Source organism: Acinonyx jubatus, chromosome C1, assembly GCF_027475565.1.
Source record: "Acinonyx jubatus isolate Ajub_Pintada_27869175 chromosome C1, VMU_Ajub_asm_v1.0, whole genome shotgun sequence".
Lineage (NCBI taxonomy): Eukaryota > Metazoa > Chordata > Mammalia > Carnivora > Felidae > Acinonyx > Acinonyx jubatus.
The window spans coordinates 30603045-30630754 of NC_069381.1; the positions used below are offsets into that span (position 1 = coordinate 30603045).

General features: G+C 42.7%; 1 protein-coding gene across 8 annotated transcripts; it reads left to right on the forward strand.

The window, feature by feature from the left end:
• Positions 1 to 40: 40 nt before the first annotated feature.
• On the forward strand, positions 41 to 27691 carry CAP1 (cyclase associated actin cytoskeleton regulatory protein 1). 8 transcript variants are annotated; one of them, XM_015086850.3, is made up of 13 exons: positions 41 to 181; positions 15244 to 15368; positions 15975 to 16078; positions 17496 to 17573; positions 19566 to 19709; positions 19811 to 19896; positions 21234 to 21339; positions 22507 to 22684; positions 24508 to 24692; positions 25093 to 25216; positions 25337 to 25419; positions 25744 to 25887; positions 26497 to 27691. In XM_015086850.3, exons 2-13 carry the CDS (start codon positions 15257 to 15259, stop codon positions 26578 to 26580), a joined length of 1428 nt encoding a protein of 475 aa, XP_014942336.1. In that variant the 5' UTR covers positions 41 to 181; positions 15244 to 15256; the 3' UTR covers positions 26581 to 27691. The 8 variants fall into 8 exon arrangements, with proteins under 8 accessions (XP_014942336.1, XP_053068120.1, XP_014942335.1 ...); XM_053212145.1 differs by having other exon boundaries at positions 46 to 181; positions 15978 to 16078; XM_015086849.3 differs by having other exon boundaries at positions 47 to 181; positions 15247 to 15368.
• The last annotated feature ends 19 nt before the right edge of the window (positions 27692 to 27710 follow it).

The following is a 27710-nucleotide window of genomic DNA, read 5'->3' on the forward strand; positions in this document are numbered from 1 at the left end:
GGGGCGGAGCCACGAGCGGGGCGGCCAGACTTCCTCCCGGGTCCCTCCACTAGCTCGGCGTTTCAGCAGCCGTCCATTTCCGGTGGGGGTGCCGCGCCCAGTAAGGGCCCGGAAGTGGGTCGCGCGAAGATTGCTGGGCGGTTCTTGCCGGAAGTGGAGAGCGGCTGATCGCAGTCCGGAGGTGAGGCGGAACTCTGAGGTGAGAGTACGCGGCCGGGTAGGGACGGGGGTCCACTCCGCGGCCCACTGGTCTCTGGAGTTGTTAATGGTCTTACCGACCTATGCGCGTACGGTGAGCGTTGCTGAAGGGGCCATAGCGGAGGCCCTCAGGCCGACCCGGGATCCTGGGCGCGGTCTCTTGAGGTGGGGCCAGGGTGACCAACGGAGCCGGGCTCCTCTGGGGAGGCCCCTCCGCTGGATTTTGCAGTCCTGGCCGTCGGCCTCAGCGGGGGCCTGATTCCTAAGGTGCCCAGACCTAGGCATTCCTAAGGAACCAACGACACCTTAGAGTCTTCTCTATGCCCCTTCTCTCGTCCCCATTGCACAGATGGGTAAATTGATCCCCGGGGAGGAGAGGCTGGTCTACGACCGTATAGCGAGTGAAGGAAACAGTTGGACTCAAGACCTCAGTTATTTAGATTAACAGCCCCAGGTCCTTCCCACGACTGTTTCCCAGGAACCTCTTTCTTTACCTCTGAGTGGTCTTCCGGTCGGTGTCGAGTCGCGGCGGGCAGCTGCAGGTTAAAGACCGCCCGCTGCGTGGAATTTTTTTTTTTTCTTTTTTTAAATGCAACCTGTTTGGAATACCTGGGTAGTTTTTCACAAGAGAGTGGGGCAGGTCTTTGTGTTTGCAATCAGATAGCCTCTCCTTCCTCCAGGTCTGTTGCTCCTATTCTGAAAGGCTTGTTTAACTTTATTGAAGGTGTTGCATACTTCTGGACCTGAAATCAGATGGCTCAGGTTTGGTCTGTCCGCTCTGCTAAGTTTCTGTAGCTGTAGATGCATTAACTTCCTTGAGCCTTATTTTTCTTATCTTTTAAGCGGAGATCTCTGCATATCTCACAGGATTAAATTCAGTCTAACAAATTGTGTTTATTCTGTCAAGCACTCTGCCATATCTAGGGAATGTAGTTTTGGAAGAAAAAAAAAAAAAGCCAGACCTTTGCCGGGACGTTTAAGAAGTAATTATAAATGTGATGAGTGTTAGGAAAGAACAGTGTTGGAAATATATAACTTAGGGCTTAGGAAGATCCCTTCTGCAGAGCAGAATTTAAGATGAATTTTGAAGGATAAACAGCATGAAGCTTGGTGAGAGGACGAGCACCTTTTCAGGCAGAGGTTCGTATCAGAACTGTGTCAGTTGAAGCTCTTTGTAGGGATCCCTGTTCAGCTGAAAAACAGGACAGCCCAGCACATTCATCATTCACCACTCATTCATTGAGCCCTTAATATGTATGAGGTACATACTAAATGAGGCACTTGGCCTGGTGGCCATGAATACAGCTGTTACCATGGAGTGTAGGGGGGCAGACAAGTAAATCAGGGATGGCTTGCCATATGCACTGTCATAATGCACTGTGTGAGTACAGGGCTATGGGAGAATAGAGAGAGGAATACCTGAGCCAGACTTCCGAGCTTTGAGGAGGAAATGGGAGGATAAGTCTTGCAAAACTTACTTAGCTGTGTGGTCAGTCTGGAAAAAGGATTTCCAGGCAAAGAGTACAAGTGCAAGGACATGGAGATCTGGACATGTGAAAGACCATGGCTAATTCAGTGGCTGAAATTCTAGTAATGCTTGGAGAAACGGAGGAAGTGGGAAGTGGTGGGTCAGATATAAAGGACCTTGTAAATTGTGCTGCGTAACGTGAGGAAAATGATGTGGTCAGATTTATGTTTTAGGAAGTTTAGTTTGTCAAGGCAGAAGGGACATGATGGCAGAGTAGACCAGTGTTGGGAAGCTGTTGCCATAGTCTTGGCCTGAACTGAGACAGTGACCATGGGAAGGAGAGGAGGAATGGGATTTGAGCAGTATGTATGTATGTATTGTTTTTTAATATGGGGGGGGGCAGAGGAAGGGGGGTAGGGGATCTGAAGCAGACTCTGCACTGATAGGCTGACAGCGGTGAGCCTGGAACTCAGCAGCCAACCAGGAGATCGCAAACTGAGCTGAATTGGGACACTCAACCCACTGAGCCACCTGGTGCCCCTTGAGCAGTATTTAAAAGATAGAAACCATAGAATTGGAGGCTGATTATTTATGGAAATGAAGAGGGGTGCCTGGGTGGCTCAGTCGGTGGGGCATCTAACTTTGGCTCAGGTCATGATCTCGCAGTCTGTGAGTTCAAGCCCTCGTTCGTCTCTGTGCTGACAGCTCAGAGCCTGGAGCCTGCTTGGGATTCTGTGTGTGTGTGTTTATCTCTCTGCCCCTCCCCAGCTCACGCTTTCTCTCTCTCTCTCTCTCTCTCTCTCTCTCTCTCTCTCTCTCTCCTTAAAAATAAATACACATTTTTTAAAAAAGGAAATGAAGAAATAGTCGTCTAGGATGAGTGCCTGGTTTCTGGCTTAGGGAACTGGGTGGTACCATTCACCAAGGTAGGTAATGTGAGAGGAGAGGGGTAAGTTGGGGAGGTGGCATGGAAAGAAAATGAATTTTGGACGTATTTAGTTGGAGGTGTTTGCAGCACATCCAGACAGATGTCGGAATAAGGTATCCCAACTAGAGGAAACAAGAGCAAAGGTGCAGAGGCATATATTCAGTGAAGCACCTGGAGTATCGGAGTTCGCCTGGAGTTTGTGGTGGAAGTAAGACCAAGAAAAAAGGTAGATAGATGGCTGCCAAGTTGTGAAGGGCTTTTGATGCCTCGTTTGAACGCGTTTGGGTTTTATTCAGCAGTTGGCAATTTGCTTATTGTTTGAGTTGCACTGGTCCAGCATAAAGAAATGTCTGTAGGAGGGAAGACGTTTTTTTCTGTAGGAATTGCCTACCTTTTTCTTCACTAGAAATACTTTGTCAGTCAGGTGGACGTAATTTATGTCTGAGAGGAGCTTAAATAAAATGGTAGCAGTGAAAAGCATTTTGTCAGAGTACAACCTGTCATGCCAGCCCAGACTGGTGGTAATGTTAAGTTTCAGTGCGTGTATTTTTGCTCTGAGGAGGTTAGCTGTTTAGTTTGTAAAATGGTTTGTTTCCAATCTGGAGGGCGATCTTTTTTCTCACCCCCTTTTTTTGGTTATACGTACGTAGGTTTAGCTGAGATTATTTTTGTAACCAGGAACTAAGCCTTGTAAAAGTGACTTCCTCCTTTCGGTTTTCTGTGAAGCACTTGATGCATTTTACAGGTGCCTGGGTGGCTCAGTCGGTTGAGTGTCTCACTTTGGCTCAGATCATGATCTCACAGTTTGGGAGTTTGAGCCCAGAATCCCCAAATCAGTCTCGCTTGTCAGCGCAAAGCCCTTTGTAGACCCTCTGTCAGCCTCTCACTCTCTCTGCCCCTCCCTGACTCGCCCGCACTCACTCTCTGTCTCTCTCTCTCAAAAAGACTTTTTTTTTAAAAAGACGCATTTTACTTAAACGAGCAAATACAAAGTGTCATTGGAAGTTGAACTCTCTAGTTTGAAATTAAAAAATTTTTTTTAATGTTTATTTATTTTTGAGAGAGAGCGCAAATGGGAGAGGGGCAGAGAGAGAGGGAGACGCAGCATCTGAAGCAGGCTCCAGGCTCAGAGCTGTCAGCACAGAGCCTGACACGGGGCTTGAACCCACAAACCATGAGATCATAACCTGAACTGAAGTGAGACATATAACCCACTGAGCCACCCAGGTGCCCCTGTCTGCTTTGAAATTTAATCTGAAGTTGAAATCTGAGGATCCTCAAGCCACATCTTGCCCACTCCTAGTGATTATTCCTTTGAATTGTCATCATTTTCTTTTTTTTTTTTCTTTTTTTTTTTTTTTTACTTTCTATTAACGTGGCTTTCATACTTCACCTTCTCTACTACAACCAGGCTAATCTTTTAAAAAGAACCATTTTCATCTTCCCTGGCTTCATATTCCCAAAGAATTAAATCTAAATTCCATTGTCCAGTTTACAAAATTCTCCACATTAGACCCTTAATTAGCTTTCATTGGATAGTACAGGTTGACATTCTGATTTAGAAAGTCCTGAACCCGTGGCGTTTTATTTATACCTCTTGTGCTTCCCTTTTGCTCCTTATTACATTAGAACAGGGTTTCTCAACATTGGCACAATTGACATTTTAGGCTGGATGGTTCTTCATTGTGGGGTTGGCCTGCCTGTACATTGTAGGATTTTAGCAGTATCCCTGGCCTCCACCCATCAGATGCCAGTAGCACTTGGCTCCGTTGTGCCTACCAAAGATGTCTCCTGACATTGCCTAGTGTCTCCCGGAGGATGAAATTGCCCTTGATTGAGAACCACTGCATTAGAAAGTATCATAACTATGTTTGTGCAGTGTTATCTCTCCAATTAGATTTTCTAGGGCAGGCTTCATGACCATGCTTAGCACAGTATATACACATCATAAGCACTGGATATCCTGTAGTGAATGAATCATTTTTCATTGAGGCAGCAAGAATCATTGTTTGTTTAAAGGAATTTCTGGGGTCCTTGAAGGACTTTCATTTTTGCTTTTTTCCTCAGAGGGTGTGATCTTGATAGAGAAATGCCTCTGATTAGGCACTCACCCAGAAGGAAGCTTTGGGTTAGTTGACAGTGCAAGTAAGCAGATTTATATATCTCTTACATTGAGGATATATACATTCCTGTTTTATTCATGTTGCCTTCTTTTCTTTTCTTTTCTTTTCTTTTCTTTTCTTTTCTTTTCTTTTCTTCTCTTTTCTTTTCTTTTACTTATTTTTGAGAGAGAGAAAGAGAGCATGCCACGTATGCACAAGGGAGGGGCAGAGAGAGAGAGAGAGGGAGAGAGAGAACCCCAAGCAGACTCCGTGCTGTCAGTGCAGAGCCCAACATGGGGCTGGAACTCACAAACCATGAGATCATGACCTGAGCTGAAATCAAGAGCCTGATGCTTAACTGACTGAACCACCTAGGTGCCCCAGTGTTGCCTGCATTTAGACAGTTTAGTTTATTATTATTTATTTTTTAAATTTAATTTAATTTTTAATTTATTTTTTATTTTTATTGTATTTAATTAAAAACAAATTTAACGTATATTTATTTTTGAGAGACAGAGGTAGAGCCTGAGTGAGGGAGGAGCAGAGAGAGGGGGAGGCACAGAATCCCAAGCAAGCTCCAGGCTCTGAGCTATCAGCACGGAACCCAACGCAGGGCTCGAACTCACTATGAGATCATGGCATGAGGGGAAGTTGGATGCTTAACCGAATGAGCCACCCAGGCGCCCCTAGATTACTGTTTATTTTAAATTGCCATTATTTTAAATTGTTATAGTTTATGTTCTTGGTGCTCAGTGTTTATTTTGATTAAGTTGTTATAGTTGAATCATCTTTAATGCGACTATAGCATTTCACCATGAAACTGTTTCTTTTTGGTATACCATCATGTAAACTTAATAAAAAGAATCAAAGCTCTAAAATATCCCTTATTTATAAATAAAGCTTCGTTTGCCTTGTATTATGAGACATGTGTTAAACTCTTCCATTTGACTAGAAAATAGAGTTGAAATGTTTCATGGAAGGAGTGAGCTTGCTTTTTTTGTGTTTTGTTTTTTGTTTTTCTGCAGAGGTCATTAAAATTCCTATACTTAAGTTTAATTATAGACTTACAGTCACATATCTTTTCATATCTCTATTTGTAGCTGAATCCTGGCTAGGGACAAATGGAGTCCTTAGATCTATCTTTATGCAACTAGCCAGCTGAAATCAGCCAATGTGCTTTTTCCTTATACAATGTAAAAGTTGCCTGCTGAATGCTCTTACATAGTTGATCTTTGTAATATTCCTTGGGTATAAGAGAGAGGGGAAACCCATGGCCACACAAAGTTGTTTATTGCCCTGACTGTTGAAGCAGCTAGTTCTAAGTCTGACTCCAGCTTGTACATTCTAACTAGCTTTACTCACTCCTGGAATTTCAGATAGGGCACAGGAGACAAGTGTTGATATTGGATTGGATTCTTTCCCTCCCTAGAAGATAGGTCTTTCTCTTTTAATCTAAACCTCAGATGGCAGTGACTCAGGCAGTAAAATGTCATTGGTTCCCTCTGAAACCAAATGCTTAAGGAAGAACAGTGGCTCCTGATTTGGGTTAGATTTAGATGGTATCTTTACTGGGGCAAAGTGGTATCTGTTCTTTGGTTTCTGGTTAAAACAGCCAACTTGAGCAGTGCCTGGGTGACTCATTTGGTTAAGCGTCTGACTTCAGCTCAGGTCATGATCTCACGGTTCTTTAGTTCGAGTCCCATGTCAGACTCTGTGCTGACAGCTCTGAGCCTGGAGCCTGCTTCGGATTCTGTGTTTCCCTCTTCTCTCTGCTCCTCCCCCATTCACACTCTGTGTGTGTGTGTGTGTGTGTGTGTGTGTGTGTGTGTGTGTGTCTCTCTCTCTCTCTCTCTCAAAAATAAACATTAAAAAAAAAAAAAAAAAACCCATAGGGGCACCTGGGTGGCTCAGTAGGTTAAGCATCCAACTTCAAAGCTCAGGTCATGATCTCATGGTCCATGAGTTTGAGCTCTGTGCTGACAGCTCAGAATCTGGAGCCTGTTTCAGGTTCTGTGTCTCCCTCTCTCTCTGCCCCTCTCCTGCTCGCACTCTCTGTCTCTCCCAAAAATAAATAAACATTAAAAAAAAAATTAAAAAACACATAGCCAACTTGTGTCTCCTGTTAGTATGTCTAGGTTTTACTTTGATGTAGTAGAGCCTAGTGATGAGAACAAGGCTCTAATTCTATATTGTTAGGAGTAGAACTAACTAATGTCTTACAGCTTAGTGGTACCTTAGGAGAGAGATCCTAATGGAACTCGTTTTTGTTTTGTTTTGTTTTTTAATAAAGAAATTAACTATGTTAAAGAAGGTTGGAAGATCAGGAAATTGTCTAAAACCCCATCACTCCAATGTGACAAATACTGTAAATTTTATGTTCTATTCAAGTCTTTTTCCGCGGTGCATTCCTTGTAATTAGAGGTCTAAGTTAACGTTGCAGTGAATATCTGCCTGTCACTTTCCCCACATTCGGATTATTTTATTAGGATAACATCTCAGGGACAGAAATACAAAGTCAAGGCCAAAAGAAGCATTTTGAAGCAGATCAGTCGGGCTGCCATAGTATGCAGGCTGACTTGTATAGCTGCTTTTCAGTTTTACTTAAGGGTATGACTTAGAGGAACGACTACCAGACAAAGTAGAAAACATTTAAACGTGACAACTTCCTACTCAAGTAGACATTCATACCACTGGCTTAATTGTCTGGTGAGATGAGACAAGAACTGCAGGAGTAGCCTGGTTCCATTTACTTCTGAACAACTGCCTTGAATAGGCTGGAGGAATTGGGTTGTTTGAATTGTTCGAATGATGAGACTCTGAAGCAGCTTTGGCAGGAATCACTAGCCAATTCTGATTTTTTTCTTGGTTTTAGACCACAAAAGAAATTGCTGGAGAATCCACCTCATAGTTTCTTTTTGCTGTGTGTGATATCCCTCCAAGAGCCTATCCATTCTCATACTTTGTGATATTTCTTTGTGGATAACTTGCAAACATTGTTCTCCAGCCTTGGTCCTTCCCCAAGTTTTATTTCTAAATACCCACTTAGAAGCTTCAGCTCCTCTTCAGACTCTCCTTGTCCAAAACTGACTTCATCTTCTTGCCCCAAATAGTACATGCCAGAAACCTGTTTCTGCCTATAGTGTCATCCTTCTCTTAGGCCCCTGGATTTGCAATTCGAGTCATCTTTGCTTCCTTTCTGAGTGCTACAATACTCAATAGTCACTACCACACAGTTAGTACTTGTTCTGTGTTTAATGCACACTTGTTTTGTATGACCTCCAAGGGCAGAACTAAGATCAGTGGGTGGAAGTTGCAGGGAAGCAGATTTTGCCTCCATATAAGGAAGAACTTTTAGTACTTTGAGCTGTCTGAAGGGAATGGGCTGCCTCTAGAAGTCTCGGTTTCCCCACACTGAAGGTACTTGAACAGAGGTTACCTGGCTAATTGCTGAGAATGTTGAAAGGATTGTTCTGGCATCAGATGGTGTTTTTACAAGATGATTTCTAGAATCCCTCCTAATCCTGGCAGTGAAGGATTCAGTGGAAGGTAGCTTTGTTTCTCCTGCTAGATTAGATTCCCTTGGAACAGGAAAACTGTTTTACCACTTAATTCAGGTGCTGGTTACGTAGTTACCTAAAACTGATTATTTGTGGGTTAATTGATTCTTTTCCTTTCATTTCCATATCTGGCTGGAGAGTAGATGGTATAGATTTTTTTTCTTTTGAAATATAAAAAATATTTTTTTCAGCAGCCCTCTCATTTTACAGCTGGATGAATAGCAGCTTTCAACCTTAGACCCTATTAGCTTCCTAGTTCAACCTAACCTAGACCTTAATATTGTCCCATTTTTCCAAATTGCATTCTGTTTATCAAATAGTACTTGTAAAAATGTTGCTTTCATCATATTACTCCTTCACTCAAAACCCTTAAATGGCTTCACACTTATCACAGCATCAGATTCAAATGCTGCCTGGCTTTCAGTGCCCTTCATTACCTAACCTGCCTTGCTTATCCAGCCTTATTTTTCATGATGCTTGATGCTCTATGCAGATTAACCCACATAACGTACTTTATGTGCCTAGCCCCCTTATTCTCTCCTCTTTGCGTCTGATTGCTCTAGAATGTCTTCCCTTTTTTCTTTTCCTTTTTCTATCAGGATGCCCCCCTTTCTCCTGAAACCAGACTATCTCAAGGCGCCTGGGTGGCTCAATTGGTTAAGCGTCCGACTTTGGCTCAGGTCATGATCTCACAGTTGGTGAGTTCGAGCCCCACATCGGGCTCTGTGCTGACAGCTCAGAGCCTGGAGCCTGCTTCGGATTCTGTGTCTCATTCTCTCTCTGCCCCTCCCCCACTTGTGTTCTGTCTCTCAAAATTAAATAAAAATGTAAAAACAAACAAACAAAAAAACCCCAGACTATCTCCAGTCCTCACTGATTTCTTCTCAACTCTCAGAACATATAGTAATTTATACAGTGTCACTCAGAACCATACAACATTTTACAAAGAAAAAGCTCCAGTATATCGGCTGATACTGGAACTTTTCCTAATCTAAATGGAGTTAGACAATCTCTAAAAGAACTTTAAAAAACGTGTCACCAGTATTTATCCCATTGGCATTTTCATTTGTGTTGGCCTTCCCAATAAGAATGAAATCTTCTTGGGGCGCCTGGGTGGCTTGGTCGGTTAAGCGTTTGACTTCGGCTCAGGTCACGATCTTGTGGTCCGTGAGTTCAAGCCCCGCGTCGGGCTCTGTGCTGACTGCTCAGAGCCTGGAACCTGTTTCAGATTCTGTGTCTCCCTCTCTCTCTGCCCGTTCCCTGTTCATGCTCTGTCTCTCTCTGTCTCAAAAATAAATAAACGTTAAAAAAAAATTTTTTTTTTAATTAAAAAAAAAAGAATGAAATTTTCTTGAGGGCAGATGCCGTTTGCCTTCTATGTCTTCAGTAGCTGCTAAGTACAGTGCCAAGTACAGTACTAAGCACTTTCATTTTATAAGCATCTTCTGTGTGCCCGGTTGTTGTAGGTACTGTGAATTGGTGGGGCTGGTTGGGGGAGGGGAATGGATAGATTCCCATCTAAAGCCTGAATTCTAGCACAACGCATGTAGTGATAACATTTTACATTTAAACTGTATTTTAAGGTTCCCAAAGTGACTATTCCTCTCCTTTGATCCTTACATCTCTGTGTGCTAGGTAAGGACTCATTAAATGACAGTCCTTTAGTTATACAGTTAATACATGGCAGAGCTGGGACTCAAAGCTTGGTCTCCTGAATCCTAGTTTTTTCTTAGACTTCTAAAATTAGGACTGTTTCCCTTTCTGAAGCTTTTATGATGAATGCCTAAATAGTTGGGATTCTGTACATTCATTTATGGAGACTTACTTTTAGTTATTGGCTATTGTCAATCAGAAGTGGCAAACGGGGACACCTGGGTGGCTCAGTCGGTTAAGCGACCGACTTCGGCTCAGGTCACAATCTCCCGGTTTGTGAGTTCGAGCCCTGCATCAGGCTCTGTGCTGACATCTCGGAGCCTGGAGCCTGTTTGGATTCTGTGTCTCCTTCTCTCTCTGCCCCTCCCCCACTTGTGCTCCGTTTCTATCAAAAATAAATAAATGTATTAAAAAATTAAAAAAAAAGAAATGGCAAAGAACAAGATCAGGCAGGGCTATGGTTTTCTACTTTGGCAACTCTAAATTCTTATGGAAAAGCCTTATTTTAAACATTTGCCTTCCAAATGTGTGTCATCTAGCCTATGAAAAAATATTGGTCTCCACGGAGAAAATTGAAAGCAGAGAAATTAAAAGTTGCTAATAATGTTAACTGAAGACACGGTGAAGAGCCCTTGAACCCACAGTAATGTGCTCAGCAAGCAGTAGGGGCTGGATGCTGTGATGAATTGCATAGTCACTTAATTTCTTAAAAGCCATATGGAGTGGTGGGAAGAGCCTCAGACTAGGATTCAGAAAATTTGTGTTCATGGCTAGGTTATCTGCCTCTACCCACTGGTTGTTTCATATCTGGAAAGCTTTTTAACTTGAGTTTTTTCATTCTAAAGATGGGGATCAGTATCTTCATACCAGACCCTAGAGAATTATTTTAAGTCTTAGAAGCATCAGATTGAGGATGTAAAGCACTTACAACTATAGGGGACTATTTTTAATTACTGTTATATAATCTAATAAGGTTATTTTCTTATGATACTTGGTTTGAAGATCTCAATATCAGTGTGGTATGTGCCTAAGAAGGTAGCATTTATTTGAAAGATGGGAGTATTTGTAAGATCCTGCAGATAGGCGAAGAGGAAAAAAAAGAAAGGTAAAACAAATCTCCCCAGATTTGTCAGAGAGAGAGAGGAGATAGCCAGACTTGTTTTGAGGGGAGAAAGGTTAAAGAACCTGTAATAACCTACTGTATTTATAGTGCTTACTACATTTATAGTACTGGAATTACAAACACAAGACATGGTCCCTCCCTAGGGTGGCTGGTTGCCTATTAACTATTAAATAAATGATTTTAAACCTGTATATTAAATGTGTGGTAGAGGTAAGTGAACAGTGTTATGACCAAATTGGAAATGTTTCTTGGAGAGGTGGTACCTTAGCTGAGTCTTAAAAGGCAGTAGGAATTCTAGAGAGGGGGCAGATTAAGAAGGAAAAGCATACCAAACTGGACAGGCTTCCTGGAGAAGGTAGCACTTGAGCTGAATCTTAATAGGCAAGTAGGATTTATGAGATGGAACAACAACCAATCAGAGTGGATAGCATGAAGCCTCAGAAATGAGAGAAAGCATGATTCTTTCTGGAAAATGAAAGTAGTCCTGGGTGACTATAGTGTTTAGAAGGGTGTGGTGAAAGATAAAACTAGAGAAGAGTGGTGGGAGATAAAGCTGGACCAGATATGGAAATCCTTATTTGGACTTTACTCAGAATGTCCTGGGGAGTACTGAATGATATTAAATATAAGGCTATCTTAATTGCATTTGCATTTGGGAAGGATTATGATGGTAATGTGGAGAATGGATAAACAGGGTGTATTTCTGTAATTAGGGGATACTAGCAAGGAGGTTATTGCAGTAATCTAGAAAAAGTCATGAAGACCTGATTTCTGACGATCAGAATGAAGGCAAGGGCATCTATTCATGAGACAAACAAGATAGAGCCTGTGGATTTTGATAACTGACTAGACTTGGGGGAGAAAGGAAGAAGATAATTTAGTTAACTCTTATGGAATTCTTGCTATTTTTCAGGACTGGGTCCAGTACTGCTACATGTATAGTTGACCCTTGAACAACACAGGGGTCAGGGGTGCCAACCTTCACGAGTGCAGTCAAAAATCTGTGTATAACTTTTAACTCCTCCCCCCATCCCCACCCCCTCCAATTTAACCACTAATAGTGTACTACTGACCAAAAACCATACTATAAAATAGTTTATTAACACATATTTTGTATGTTATGTATACCATAATACTGTCTTCTTACAATAAGCTATAAAAGAAATGTTACTAAGAAAATCATAAGGAGGGGTGCCTGGGTGGCTCAGTCAGTCCAACTTGATTTTGGCTCAGGTCATGATATCATGGTTGTGGGATTGAGCCCCACATCAGTGAGAAGCCTGCTTGGGATTCTCTCCACTCCGCAAGCATACACTTTCTCTCTCTCTCTCTAAAAAATAAATAAACATTTTTTTAAAAAATCATAAGGAAGAGAAAATACATTTACAGTATTGTACAGAATTCCTGTGTAAGTGGATCTGCGCAGATCAAACCTGTGTTCAAGGGTCAAATGTATTTCCCCTTTATTCTCACTTTAGCCCTTTGGATTTTGTACTGTTGTCTCTATTATATAAATAAGGAAGCTGAGACTCAAAGTTTGCTAAAAATCATTAGTCATAGAGCCAATGAGTAGTGTTATTCAAACCCTCAATTATCTGTCTTCTCAAAAGACCATACTTGTAACCACTATACTATATGGCCTAATAATTCCCGGGTTACTAACTTGGTCAATCAGGTGATTGGTAGTAGTGCTGGATTGCTGAGACAGGGGGTGAGGTGTGGGAAGACCATGAGTTGTTTTTGAGACATTTCAGTTTGAGATCCCTTCGGTATAGCCAAGAGGGGTGTCTAGGTGGAAGCCGGATTTCAAATTATAAATTCCAGAAGAATGGCTTGAGCTGGATATGCTGCTCTGGGAGTTGTTAGTCTCTAGGTGGTTGTGATCATGCCACTCTGGAAGGAGGCTGGATGGTACTGTGATAATGGTAGTTGAAGGCTTGGGAGTGGACATGACCACCTGAAAAATACGAATATGTGTGTTGGGGTGGAGAATGAGACGCGGTGTGTCTTTTGGTCCCTTCAATTCTGGATATTCTTTCCCATAACATCTCATATTTCACCCCACCTCTACCCAAAACAAAAAACTAAGTACTGTTCTATGTTTGGTTAATGGTAGAATGAGATTACCTATAAATGATAGCTGTATTATCCTTTTACATTCTGTTTAAGTTAGACAGCAATGAAAGCTTACAAATACAAGCGAAATGTGGGAAAAAAGGAACGGAAATCTCATGAAGCTGTATTACTAAGCTGTTAAGATGGTTAGGTGTTCACCAACCCTGGCAGCCATTAGAGACACTTGTACTATGTTTTCCATGTTAACACTGGCCTCAACCTGGAGCATCCATGGTATATGAAGGAATGTGTTTTATAACCAGTATATCAAATGTGTAGTAGAGATAAGTGTACAATGTTATGTGGTTGTATCTATTTTTTTTAACATTTTATTTTTAAGTAATCTCTACACCCAACATGGGGCTCAAACTCATGACCCCAAGATCAAGAGTTGCATACTCCACTGACCGAGCCAGCCAGGTGCCCCCAGAATGGGTGGTATCTATTAATGGAAGATAGCTTGGGAGTTTATTGCGTTCCTTGCCTTTTCCTCTGGCATTTATAGAGGGTGGCAGATTATATGTGAATCTGTCCCTGGACAGTCAGTAATTTGAGAACTCAGGTGGCGGTGCATAACATGATTGCTTCTAGTCTGCTCCATTTGTGAGTAGAACAGAGATTTGAAGCCTTCTGCTGCTTCTCCAGGCCAGGGAATGAAAAGGTTTATTTGGTTTACCTTCACATTTTTTTCTTTGATTCTTTTTTAAACAACATTCTCTGGTTGGGCCCAGAGAGACCAGAGCCAACACACTGGAAAAAATGGACAGGGATTATGTTGTCTTCCTTACTTTGTCTTGTCAGCTGCTTATCTTGTCCACAGGGAAGGCAGTATGTTAGATTGAGATAGTCTGACATGACATCTTTGGGGAAATTGTAATTGCTGTGGTCATTTTAGGCAATTTCAAGGGTGTTGGGTTCATTCAGCTTCAGTTACCTGAACTAATTAATGTTTTGGAGTGGAATCTCCAAGTCAAGGCTTTGACTGAAATGTCACTGACTGATTTTTATATCACTTATGGTGTCAACCATTTCATGTGGATGTGTGTTGAAAACATTTAATGATTATGAACTTTCAGAATACTTGTCCCTCTGGAGTTTGGGGATGCTATATTTCAGGTTCATTAACTTCATAAATATTTATTGAACACCTTCTACCTGCCAGGTAGTGGTCTGGATGGTAGAGGATAATAGGCAACAAGCCGGAGAAGTACCTTTCTGGGGTAGAGCTTACTTTCTTTAGGATTTAGACGTTGAATGAGACTAATTTCAGATAAATTAGTACTTGTGAAAGATCTGTAAAAAGCTCTTCTGGATGTGTCTATTTTTCCCTACTGCAAATCTGGATCATACCCATCCTCTTTTGTGAAGCTTGGCTCAAGTGGCAGCTTCTCCATGCTATCCTCTCTTGATTCTTTCAGCTGATGCGCTCTTCCCCTTCCTAAAATTCTGTTATTTTCTGCAACATTCTTGTGTTATCTTCACATATTTTTTTCTATTTGTAGTTGTTAGGGTACACGTCAAATAACTACTGTCAGACTAAGTTATTGAGGGCAGAATAAATACCCTATTCATCTTGGTTTTCGGCATTCCATATGTGGGCAGCAGGATGTTGCAGGAAAAAAACACTGAATTTAAAGCCAGATGACTGGAACTAAAGTGCTGGCTTTCCTATTAACTAGCTATGTGACAGTAGGTAAGTCATTTAACTTCACTGTAATTATGTTTCCTATCTCTAAAGAGTATGGTGATTAACCTTCCATTCCTGAATAGTTGTTGGGAGTTACAAACTGAGATAATATATTGACCATACTGTGTAAATTCTAAATTCTGGCATAAATACTTGGTGTTGTCATAGTAAATATTCGGTAAGTATTTGAATGGGGAAACATTTGCTTTCAGTGAACACCTTTTCCTGGGTAGCTCTCTTGCTTAATGAGGTCTTGATGATTTTGCAAATATGTTCATCTGTTTTTCATCTGGTTTTATTATTAAATGATTCTGTTCTTCCGAATTGGCATCTTCTTCACCCCGTGAGTATTCTGTCTTTTCTCCTTAGGTGCTATGTACTATTAACACAAGTGACGTGTGATCTCCTTTAGCAGGTCGTACATTATGGCTGACATGCAAAATCTGGTAGAAAGATTGGAGAGGGCAGTGGGCCGCCTGGAGGCAGTATCCCATGCCTCTGACATGCACTGTGGCTATGGAGACAGTGCTCCAAAAGGTAAGCAATATGCAGCACAGCAGAATACTTTGAATGAAGACTCTGTCTTCGCCTGAAATTTTTCTGTCGTAGGGTAGTCTCTCCTTTGGAGCTAACTTCCCAAAATGCTTAATCTGCTAAGTTCATCGCCTGTGAACAGATAAGAGAGGAAGTGACTTGTGCAGGGAGGCCTGTGGTTATTTTAACATAAGAACTTCCTGCTTGTGTGATATTTCCTGTTCTTTCTTTAGCAAAATGACTCTAGTGTAAGTCGAGTGACAAGTGATATTAAAACTCTGTCCAAATGATTGGCAAATTAGCCATTTTGTATATGCACCAAATGAATCATAGAATGTTAGAGCTAAAAGGGAGATTGGGGTTTTTTTGTTTTTGTTTTTGTTTTTCATTTTAATTTTATAGATAAAGTCAAGCTCGAGGAGGAAAAGGAACTTAGGGTCACACAGGCAGTTAGTGGTGGTACTGGAACTAGAACCCAGGTTTCCGGACTCGTGTTCCAGTATTCTGTTTACTGTATTACCTTGCTTCTCCACTTTCATGTGGAAGTGCTTTTTAAAAATCATCTTTCTGGTGCATGACTGATCCTTTGTGGTGTATGTCTCTCTCTAGCAGGAGCAGCTCCATATGTGCAAGCATTTGACTCACTGCTTACCGGTCCTGTGGCAGAGTACCTGAAGATCAGTAAAGAGATTGGGGGAGATGTGCAGAAACATGTAAGGATGTATTGCCCCTTTTCCCCCTCTTTTAAGGACTGGTGGTGGTCTTCAAATCCAACTCCTTCTTGGTTTAAGAGTCCCTTGGCTCCTTCTCTTTTACCTTCACTGAGGAGCTCACTCCAGGCACTGGAACAGTTCCTCAGATTTTTCCAGGCCCTCTGCTTTGATCACATTTACTGTGTGGGCTTCTTTTATGCAGGTAATTTGCTTGGTGCGTAAACTATGGCTTGGTTCATCTCTATAGTGAGAACATTCTACCATTCTGATCCCAACATGTTATATAACCAAGCCTAGGGTGGCTTATGCAAAGGAGTCATAGTCATGACTTAGCATTTATAAAACTATGCTCGATAGTTATTAGTTATGCTAATGTGAGTTATTTTCACACTTAGCTCACAGCAGGAATGTGAAGTAGGCAGTGACAGGTGCCTCTCCACCCACCTCCCTTCATATGCTGCCACCTACATCGTCACCACCCCCACACTCACATATATATTCTGTATCTTTCTTTGGGACCCAGAATCTTTCTCCTAGTCCTGAATGGTCCTCTGTAAGCAATAACCATGTTTAGGATCTTCCTGACCCTTCAGCAAGACTGGTTGCTTGATCTTTGGAAGGTCTATTTTGAGCCTCTCCTGTGCCATCTGTTGGCAGTGGTGTTAGCTCTAGTGAGTGGGACTGGGACTTGGATACAAGAGTGGGGGCTTGCATTTTTTACTTTATGCAGTTTGTCACATCTAAAAGATTTAAAAACATGTATCACGTACACATTCTAAAAATGCAAATCTAGAAAAAACAGGTTACCTTATTTGAAATTTTCTATTTAGATAGTGCCTGTAGACTTATGTTTCTTAAACTCCTTTGACCATGACGGTCAGGAAGAAAAAATGTATTTGTGATGGAGTCAGAAGCTTCACAAAGCAGTCTTACCTACTTGCGTGGCACTCTTTTTTTTTTTTTTTTTTAAATCTGTGAATGGGTCATGACCCAACCTTTGAGAAACAGCTATAACCTAAAGGAGTAAATACCTTGGGAATTTGGGCATCAATTTGGCCTTTGCCTTGACTTCCACCTCTAGTTTTTGAGAAAAGAGCCTTTTTGGTGATGTGAGACAAGAGGGATTTTTCAGTGCCCTTCATATCGCACTGCGTGTACAGTTGCTAACTTGATTTCATCCAAAGCTGATCCTAATTGCCTTCATTTCCCGGATATGTATCCCTGATTAGTTGCCACGGGAACGGTGGTACCTGTAATCCTTCTGCCACTCCCTGGAAGTGGAGTACCTGAGGAAAGCAACAGGAAGTTCCTGGGTTGCTACCAGACTACATGGAAGTGGAGGTTTCGGGTTCTTCTTATCAGGACCCTCTCCAGTTGTAATGTGGCGAGAATAACTGATTCTTCTCCTTTCCGGCAGGCGGAGATGGTTCACACGGGCCTGAAGTTGGAGCGAGCTCTCTTGGTTACAGCCTCTCAGTGTCAGCAGCCAGCAGGCGTAAGTTCACTGCTACTTGGTTTCCTTGTGGCTTGATGCTCAGGATGGGTTGAGAGGTTTCTGCCAAGTACGGCGACATGCTAAAATGGACCCTCAGCCTCATGTGCGTTCACACCAAGTCCCAGAAGTAGTCAGACTTAAAGTGCCATATGAGAATGTGCCATTCAGTATTTATTGGATTCTACTGGTTTTTTTCCCCCCATCCTTTTTACTTGGGACTGTAGTTACTCCTGGACTTTGCTGCTTCTCTCAATAGACAGCCTTTTTTAACCTCTTGGCTGAGGCCAAATTCATCATATTGTCCCGTAAGCCCTTGGGTCAGAGAGTAGTTCTCTTGCTTCACTGTGACTGGGCTTTAGTAATGCTGCTGTGGAGACCCTAAAACTCCTCAAGTACTGCTTCTTCCCTCATCTTTCCGTGGTGGAGATCTCCCTTGAAGTGTACTCCTACCTCAAAATTTTATGCTACCAAGGTGTGAGAATCAATTAGAGGAAACAGATTTTTCTTACAACCAAAGATTTTAGTTTTGTTCTATTTCTTTGTTTTTTAAGTGTTTATTTATTTTTGAGAGAAAGAGACAGAGTGAGTGAGTGTGCACGCGCTCCAGGGGGCATGGGTGCAGAGAGAGAGAGAGAATCCCAAGCAGGCTCCACACTGTCAGTGCAGAGCCTGACATGGGGCTCAGTCTCACGAACCATGAGATCATGACCCGAGCCGAAACCAAGAGTCAGATGCTTAACTGACCGAGCCACCCAGGTGTCCCTATTTCTTCTTTAGGCATTTGGCTTTCCGTGGCAGAGAGGTAACGAAGCTGGTCTTCCTGCGACTCTTGTGTTTAAAACCCCTGGACCCTCAGCATGCCTAAATAATATAAAAATAGTTTAAGATAATGTTAAATATATTAGACTTTAATTCTTAATCTGTCTTGAATGGTTAAGGCATTTTTTCGAAACCTTTTCTCCAAACCCGCACTTTCCACAACAAATCAGGCAGCTGAGACACAATTATATTTCCCTTGTTCTAGACTAGGGATTGATAAACTACAGCCTGCAGGCCAAATCTAGCCTGCCATCTAGTTTGTAAGTGAAAGATTTTTGGAACACAGCCATGCCCATTCTTTCAAGTATTGTCTGTTGCTGCTTTATGCACTATAATGGCAGAGTTGAGAAACTGTAGCAGAGACCATATGTCCTGCAAAGACTGAAATAGTCACTGTGTGGCTGTGTAGAGAAAGTTTGCGGACTCCTGTGTTAGACTGTTTTCATGCTGTGATCTGAGAATTGCAATGTTCAGGAAACTGAGCTTTAGAGAAAGGGTAAAACATGGAAACACAAGATTCATCCATTTTGCTAAGCTGCCAGCTCAAATGCCAAGCCCTCTATTTGCATTTGGTTCATCAGATCTCTGCTCAGCAGCTGCTATATAGCTAGCAATGTGTGAGGGTTGTAAAGATTATAAAAGAAGGCTGAGACAAAGCCCTGGTATTTGAAAAGTTAATGAGAAATGTTGAAAAACATACTCACGTGGATCCACTAATAGTTTGTGTTGGTGCATGATAAGGTGCCAAAATTGGTTATGCTGACAATAAATGCTATAGGAGGCCAGTGTGGCTGGAGTTGAAGGGCTGTTCCTCATGAAGTATCAGGAATATTTGGATAAAAAGAAAAAGAAGAGTCCATCGTGAGTAAAGGCTCAGAAATGAGATAGTATCTCCTACAGTGGGGCAGAAAAGAGACCAGTGGCTGAAATGGTAGAATTTTGTGGTATAGATGAAGTAAGGGTCCTGATCATGAAGAGCCACCAGATCTAGCCTGAGGAGGGTGAGGTGAGGAGCAGTGTTTTAGCCATATGAATCTGTGCAGGATGAGTACAAAGTTTATTTGGGTGTTCATTATACAGCCCATGAATTCTTGCCTGCAAGGTCCGAGTTGACAAACGCGTAAAGCTTTTGTGGAAAGACTAACCCGAATCTTCCCCTGCATCTCTTCCTAGAATAAACTTTCGGATTTGTTGGCACCCATCTCCGAGCAGATCCAAGAAGTGGTAACCTTCCGGGAGAAGAACCGAGGCAGCAAGTTGTTCAACCACCTGTCAGCTGTCAGCGAAAGTATCCAGGCCCTGGGTTGGGTGGCTGTGGTGAGCAGTGCAGCTTCCTTGGGAGGGAAGGGATGGAATGAAAGAGGTAAGGGGACATGGCTGGAGAGGCTCTGAGTCACTGACCGCTGCTGTTTCTCTAGGCTCCCAAGCCTGGTCCCTATGTGAAAGAAATGAATGATGCTGCCATGTTTTATACAAACCGAGTCCTCAAGGAATACAAAGATGTGTAAGTCCAGCCTTTTCTTAAGGGGTACGGGACACGTCAGCTGATTACTTGCCGGAGTAGCATTTGGGGGTTAAGGCTGTTGTGTTGGTTCTCCATCCCAGGGCTGCTTTCTCAGCAGTTTTATAGATACTGGCTTATAGAGGCTGCATCTGCAAGCAGGAAGTGTTTCTCCTTTCACTTCTGCTTTTTCTCCAAAGGGTTTATAGAGCCCCTTTTAGTCTTCTCATCCTTACCCTTCCAGGTGTAGGAAGTTTTGCTGGAGATAAAATGGACAAATGCCCTTTAATTTGCCTGTTTAGACAAGGTAGATTTTGTTCCTTTGTTGAGAATTTCTAACTGGCTTAGGGACAAAAGGTTCGGTAAGATTTACTCGGAAATCACCCTGACTATTCACGTAGTCAGGTAAAGTGAGAAGGCAGCTGTCTGGTGAAGCACGTGGATCATGTAAGAGGAGGGGAGTCTCTGTATGTCTAACCACGTATGTTCACCAGTCCTAACTGACTTCTCCATTGCTGGTTTTGAGCTGGAGTGACTGCAGGCAGCTATCACTCAGCTGCATAATTACCCAAACCCTTCCTTTCCTGTCAGTCATCAGTCAACCAACATTTGTTGAGTAACTACTGTGAAGGAGTAGCTTCGTGTGTGTGAAATAGGTCTCAGAACACCAGGCACTTCCTTGATCCCTCCTTCCAGCAACCTGGAGTTAAGCATCGCAGTGTTTTGACTTAACCTGCCTTTAAACTCCACACTTCACAGTTGAGCAAATTAGGTCTTACGGTAAATAGGCATAAAGTCTTCTAATATATAAGAAGAACCATAATTCAGTGCTCTTTCTATAATCTAATGCTGATTATTTCCTCCAGGGAAGTTTTAAATTTTTGGTGGGAGGGGCATACTTTGACATAAGGCACTGTGGTATAAGGCAGGTGAGTTTCTTGAAGTCCTAGAGTTCCACAGTGATGTGCAAGAGACCTTCTATCATATAGCTTCATGCACAGAATGCCTGCTTTTATTAGTTTTGTATATTAGGTTCTCCCTAAGGTATACTTTGAAAAATATGGTTTTGTTATACTTAAAAAAGTTTGAAGAATACTGCTATAAGAGATAGAAAGAGATATAATCTGGAGTCCCTATCCTAATGGACTTTAGTCTAGTTAGGGTAATAGCATAGGTTAAAAAAAAAAGAAAAGCAAAGCTCAGTTGTGATAGAAAAGCTGCCATTGAGCAAAACCACACCACAGGTGGGAGGATATGAGCTCACAGATAGGAGGGGTTCTGGAATCACTATGGTAATGTGCCCTGACTGTCTGTGGTGAGTTTCTCTTTAATTCTCCTAGTGATAAGAAGCACGTGGACTGGGTCAAAGCTTACTTGAGTATATGGACAGAGCTACAGGCTTACATTAAGGAGTTCCATACCACTGGACTGGCCTGGAGCAAAACGGTTAGTGAGCCTTTCTTCCCTCCCTCTATCCCTCCAGGACAGGGGTCCACAAGTTTCTTAGACTTTGGTGCTACCAAGGTCCAAGAAGGAATGCTAGTCTTTACAGTGGAGAGTAGAAAGAAAAGGGGAGACAAAAGAAAAGTGTGAAGAAAGCAAGGGTCAGAGAAGAATATCCAATTCTATTCAGTTTCAGTACACATGGGTCAGAGATAGTGATTGGGCTGGAGGGGAGCCAGAAGAATGAGTTACATTATCGCAACCCTCCAGACGCTTAAAAATAGAGACAGAAAACCCCTAAATACAAGTCAACAAGTAAAATACTGTGATAAAGATATAGACGACAGAGTAAGAGGGAGTGTGAGTCTCACTGGAAGAGATTGTACTTTCAACAGGTATTCTCTGATCTGGGACATTGCAAATAGAGAACAGTGAGAAGTGGGAGAAATGGGAATACTGGCAAACGGCATAGCTTAAACAGAGTACATGTAGAGTAAATGTACAGATTGGTCATCTCTGGCTTCAGTTGAAGGAGGGAGTCAGATTTTTAGGATAAAAGGCTGGAAAGGAAGGTTGATTGTGACTTTTGAGCAAGAGAGTAATAACGGTCAGACTTGTCCTTGAGAGAGTCTCAGTATATAGGTTAGCGGTAAGGGCTCCTGCTCAGACCGTGGAGGTGCTTGATGGTGCTAGGAGCTGTTACAGAAGAAGTTGCAGAAGCTATAAAAGGTAATAGGTTTGATGAACTTGAGGGCGTTAGACTCAAGAAGATTGAAGAGTCAAGCTTGGATGGCAATGTCTTTTACTGAAATAGAAACAAGGGGGTGATTGTACAGGTAGAGGAGCAGGGAGGAGATGATGACATCAACCTTGGACTTGTTGAGGCTGAGGTACTGGTGACACACGAAGTTGATTTGCAAAACTGTGGGTTAGAGCTGGAATTGGGTAGAGGCCAAAGGAATGATGTGAAAGTTGAAAAATGGAGCTGAATTGGATCTTTGGGAAAGGGTAAGAGGGAATAAAACCCTTTTGGGTGTGGATAGGGAGCATGAATCCTAGCGTCAAGGGCTACAGTGGGTACCCCGTGTCCTAGAACATGTGTAGGACCCTACTGGGAATGGTACAGAAGGGAAGAGATCATGGCTGTGTTACCTGCCCTTATTGTTCCAGGGGCCTGTGGCAAAAGAACTGAGTGGATTGCCATCTGGACCTTCTGCTGGATCGGGTCCTCCTCCTCCCCCACCAGGCCCACCTCCCCCACCAGTCCCCACCAGTTCTGGCTCAGATGAGTCTGCTTCCCGCTCAGCACTGTTTGCGCAGATTAATCAGGGGGAGAGCATCACACATGGTAAGTGAATATTTTGGCAAGAAGAGTTGGTACAGTAAGTTGTTTGGGCCTGATCTGATCAACTAGAGACCTGATGGTCTGTAAAAACAGAACCCTGGTTTGTGTATGGGAGAATTCATTTGGGTGTCACTGTCCTTCAAGTTGCCCAAAGGGACATAAAGCTGGCTTAAATGGAAATTGAAAGTGGGTGATTATAGTTGGGGGAAGCCCTCTGCCCCATAAGCAGATGACTTAATATTAAGTGGCATATATAGAGTACCCTAGTGTGCCAAGGCATGGTGCTGGCAGTTCACCCTAGAGCCTTTTCTGTGTTACCACATGCTTTCTTTGGGAAGTCATCCTGGGGGTGGAGGGGGGGGGCATGTATTAGTCATGGAAATTTGCATAAGAATTACCAATATTGGGGGGTGCCTGGGTGGCTCGGTTGGTTAAGCATCCAACTTTGACTCAGGTCATGATATCACAGTTCATGAGTTTGAGCCCCGCATTGGGCTCTGTGTTTGACAGTGCGGAGCCTGCTTCGGATCCTCTGTCTCCCTCTCTCTCTGCCCCTCCCCAGCTCTTACACTTTCTCTCTCTCAAAAATAAACATAAAAAAAATAAATATAATTACCAATGTCAGGATAGAGAAAGTTGACACCCTTATATATAGAAGGTGGAAGTCTAAATTATACAGCCCTCTTCTAGGAATCTACCCGTAAAAATATCTAAAATAAAGACCAACTACTGTATATTATTTGCAGTAGCTAAAAATGGTATAACAACCTAAATATCCAACAGTAAGAGAAATGGTTAACTGTGGTATACCCTCTTAATGGAATACTAAGCAGCCATTAATTAATGCCTTTCTTTACAGGGAACCATGCAGTGTTTAAGAAAAAAATCTAGTACTTATACTACAGCCACAGGGAGTGGTGGAGCTGAAAGGGCCAGTCAGTATTCGTTAAATAAATTGGGCCATGTTTAAGAGGAAGACATTTATCTGCCTACAGTGGGAAGGTGATAGTGGAATCTGCTCCTTAAAAAAAAAAAATTTTTTTTTTTTTTTTTTTTTTTTTTTTTAAGAAACTAGGTTAGGGGCGCCTGAGTGACTCAGTTGGTTACGTGTCCAACTCTTGATTTTGGCTCAGGTCGTGATCTCATGGTTCTTAGGACTGAGTCCCATGTTGGGCTCTGTGCTGAAAGCGCAGAGCCTGCCTGGGATTCTCTCTCCCTCTCTGTCTGCCCCTCCCCCCCAATACATAAACAAACATTAAAAAAAACTGCAGGTTAACATGAGAAAATTTTTTTAAATGTTAACTCGTTAAACCAAACTTGTTAACAGTGTACATAGTTATAACCAAATAAAAAACGTTTATCAATAGGAAAACTGGTGGAAGGAGATTTCAAATGCAAACACTGAGTAGGAGGTGCGGTAGGTTAGCTGTGGGTGAGGTTTCTTTCCTTTTACCAAATTTGCTTTACTATCACATATTTTTTCTTCTTTTGCTTTAAAAACTGTACATATTTTGTGAATATATATTTGGTGTATGTCTTTCTAGATCTTTTTCTGTGCATTCATATATCCTTTCCTCCCATATGCACATAGTCTGTATTTTATTTTATTTTTTAATGCCACTGTATAATCGTACCTTGGGGTAGAAGGGAAATTCTAAAAGTGCTTCTCCAAAACCTTTGTTTAAGAGAACATCTCAGAGCCCTGGCTTTTGACTTTTTGTTAAGTTTTTGTTAAGGCAGTTAATTCTGAGAACAGAAGTTGGTTACTGCCTCAGCCCAAAGCCGTGGTACGAAGGATGGGCACAAGGCAGCTGTTGTTCTTACAGCCCTGAAACATGTATCTGATGACATGAAGACTCACAAGAACCCTGCCCTGAAGGCTCAGAGTGGTCCAGTACGAAGTGGCCCCAAACCATTCTCTGCACCTAAACCAGGAGTCAGCCCGTCCCCCAAACCAACCACAAAGAAGGAGCCACCTGTACTTGAACTGGAGGGCAAGAAGTGGAGAGTGGTGAGTTAAAAATACCAGGACTGGTTTGCTGTTAAGGTCCGACTTTGCCTCAGGTCACGATCTTGCAGTCTGTGAGTTTGAACCCCACCTTGGGCTCTGTGCTGACAGCTCAGAACCGGGATCCTGCTTCAGATTCTGTGTCTCCTCTCTCCGCGTCTTCCCTGTTTTTTTTTTTTCTGTCTCTCCCTTGCTGTTTTTCTCTGTCTCTCAAAAGTAAATGTTAAAAAAAAAATATATATATATATATATACACATACATATACGTAAAATGTATATGGAGCACAGCCAGATGAGTGCAGGGTCTTGGGTTAGATTACAAGAACAGAAGTTTGGGATAGCCTGTTTTGGGGGGTAGTGTGTATTAGTGATGACATTCCTAAAAGCAGTATCTCTTTAACAGGAAAATCAGGAGAATGTGTCCAACCTGGTAATTGATGACACAGAGCTGAAACAGGTGGCTTACATATACAAGTGTGTCAATACAACATTGCAAATCAAGGGCAAAATTAACTCCATTACAGTAGGTGAGTTTTTGTCAGTCCTAGGCTCCGTCCTAGAGCCTGAGAGAGCTGGAACCATATCTACCCTGTTCCTAAAGTTGTTAAATTTAAAGTTCTACTGTTGACCTCCCTTTCTTCTCCTAGATAACTGTAAGAAACTCGGTCTGGTGTTCGATGACGTGGTGGGCATTGTGGAGATAATCAATAGTAGAGATGTCAAAGTTCAGGTAACTTGATATCTTGGCTCCTTCCTTTGGCCCCTGAGGAATTAATTGAAAGACATGGCTGACCCACAGATGTTGCTGTGGTGGGAATCTGATTCTACTGAGTCTGTAAGCTGAGCTGCTTTGGTGGCAGGAGAGGAGTTGGCTTTTACAGCGAGGCCTTTTCCAGCACCCATCCCAACCCACCTCTAGTATCCGGTGTCTGCTGTGCACTTGTGAGCCTTTCATGTAGTTGCTGAATCACGTGAAACAGTGAAAGCTTCTTCCTGAAACTTCCTGTTGTTCTCCACAGCTACTGGAACTCAGCACTTTGGGTTTTCTCTGCAGGTAATGGGTAAAGTGCCAACCATTTCCATCAACAAAACAGATGGCTGCCATGTTTACCTGAGCAAGAATTCCCTGGATTGCGAGATAGTCAGTGCCAAATCTTCTGAGATGAATGTCCTCATTCCTACAGAAGGCGGTGACTTTGTAAGTTCCTTGATCTCTTTGGTAGTATGATCTCAGAACGGGGGACTGAAGATCACTTGCGCTGGAGAAGGCTGGTTCATGGTCATTCGGTACTGAGTGGGTCCAACCTAGCAATACACACCTCGAGCACCCTTAAGTATGAGGTAGTCACATGAAGTAGAGCTCCAGGTTGAGCAGATGCTCAGGTAGCAAAAAGGAATGGGACAGAGTCATCGCCCCCTATTGGACTGGCGCCGCGAAGTCCTGTACCTGCTCACTGTGCCTCACAGGTGTAACTGTCTAAGATTGCTGATTCAGGAACAGGAGGAAACAAACTTAAACCTCTGTCTGGCTGGCTTTGGAGCCTTTGTTCTCATTCCTCCACTGCTCCTCCGGGACGGCGGTGGCAGGGTGGCAGGTAGTGGGAGATGTAGTGCTGCTGGTTACAGAGCCAGGCTGTTTACTGGCGGTTCAGTTTCACTCTCAGGACTGCCTTGTTGCTCTAATAGTTTAGTGGAAGCAAGCATTGAGAGAAAAGTGTAAGATTTAACCCCAGCTTCTTTTGGAACTTGGACTTGGGATTTAAACCCGTTGGTTTGTTTGTTTGTTTGTTTGTTTGTTTTTTCCCAGAATGAATTCCCAGTCCCTGAGCAGTTCAAGACCCTATGGAACGGGCAGAAGTTGGTCACCACAGTGACAGAAATTGCTGGATAAGCGAAGTGCCACTGGGTTCTTTGCCCTCTCCCTCACACCGTGGGATAAATCTGTATCAAGACGGTTCTTTTCTAGATTTCCTCTACCTTTCTGCTCTCAAACCGCTTCTCTGCTCTGAGAAGCACAGCTACCTGCCTTCACTGAAATATACCTCAGGCTGAGATTTGGGTGGGAGAGCAGGTCAGTTATCTTCTGCGGGAAGGTGCGGCTTTTCCCTGTCAGCTCAACCACACCACCAGTCCATTCTTAAGGAACTGCACACCAGGACTGCTGTGTTTTAGCTTTCAGCCTTTGGGGGTTATCTGACCGACAAACAGTCATTTGGGAAGAATAAAGCGGTCCCCAGGAAGTAACAGATCAGAATGTTCACACAAGTTCATCTTTTTCTAACAATGCCCACGAAGGTAGCAGAGGCTGGTGTGATTCTAGCTGGTTCTTCTAACCAAACTAACTTTTTTCACTGTTGACAGGTGAGGCAGGGGTCGCACTGGACCAAAGGCTGAAGCCTGGCCATCTAGCATTCCGAGCAAAATTGATTCCTGTAGGCATTCCTTTTATTCTGCATTCCATCCTGGGTCTGCCTGAACCTGAGAGAGTAGGTTGTCCTGTATCGGCTGCTGGGCAGAGCCCTGCACCCAGGCCAGTTAAAAGAGTCTTGGACCCTTTCTTTCACTGGGATCCCTGCCCAGCACCTTCCTACAGAGACGACTTAAACAAAAACAAAACAAGACAAAACAAACAAACAAGGAAACTACACCATTCCAAGGAATCTGGAATTCCTTCCTTCTTCCATGCTAGGTGCCTGCCCTCCGTCTTCACTGCCTCCTTTGCCCTGTCATGCCCAACTGCTTTTGGTTTCTGTCCAGGCACCTGAACAAAGGACTAAAATCTCCACTGCAGCCTGGTTTTAGGTCTTGTGTAAGAATCTTGCACAGCATTCCTAATGTAAATTACAGTTTTTCTCTCTAGGACACTTACCAAAATATGCAACTTTTTTTGGTGGGAAGAGAGATTGTCCTGTGACTTCTACCCATTTCCTGAGGCCTGTGGAAATAAACCTTTATGTACTTAAAGTTATACAGAAAATAGAATAAAATTAATACCAAACTTGCTTAGTATTTACTGGTGGT

Excerpts from the sequence above, each read along its gene's own strand:
- CAP1 (XM_015086850.3), top strand. The coding sequence starts at position 15,257 with ATGGCTGACATGCAAAATCTGGTAGAAAGATTGGAGAGGGCAGTGGGC. Across the intron at positions 25,420-25,743 it reads GTAGAGATGTCAAAGTTCAG|GTAATGGGTAAAGTGCCAAC; the intron begins GTAACTTGATAT and ends TTTTCTCTGCAG. Across the intron at positions 25,888-26,496 it reads CTACAGAAGGCGGTGACTTT|AATGAATTCCCAGTCCCTGA; the intron begins GTAAGTTCCTTG and ends GTTTTTTCCCAG.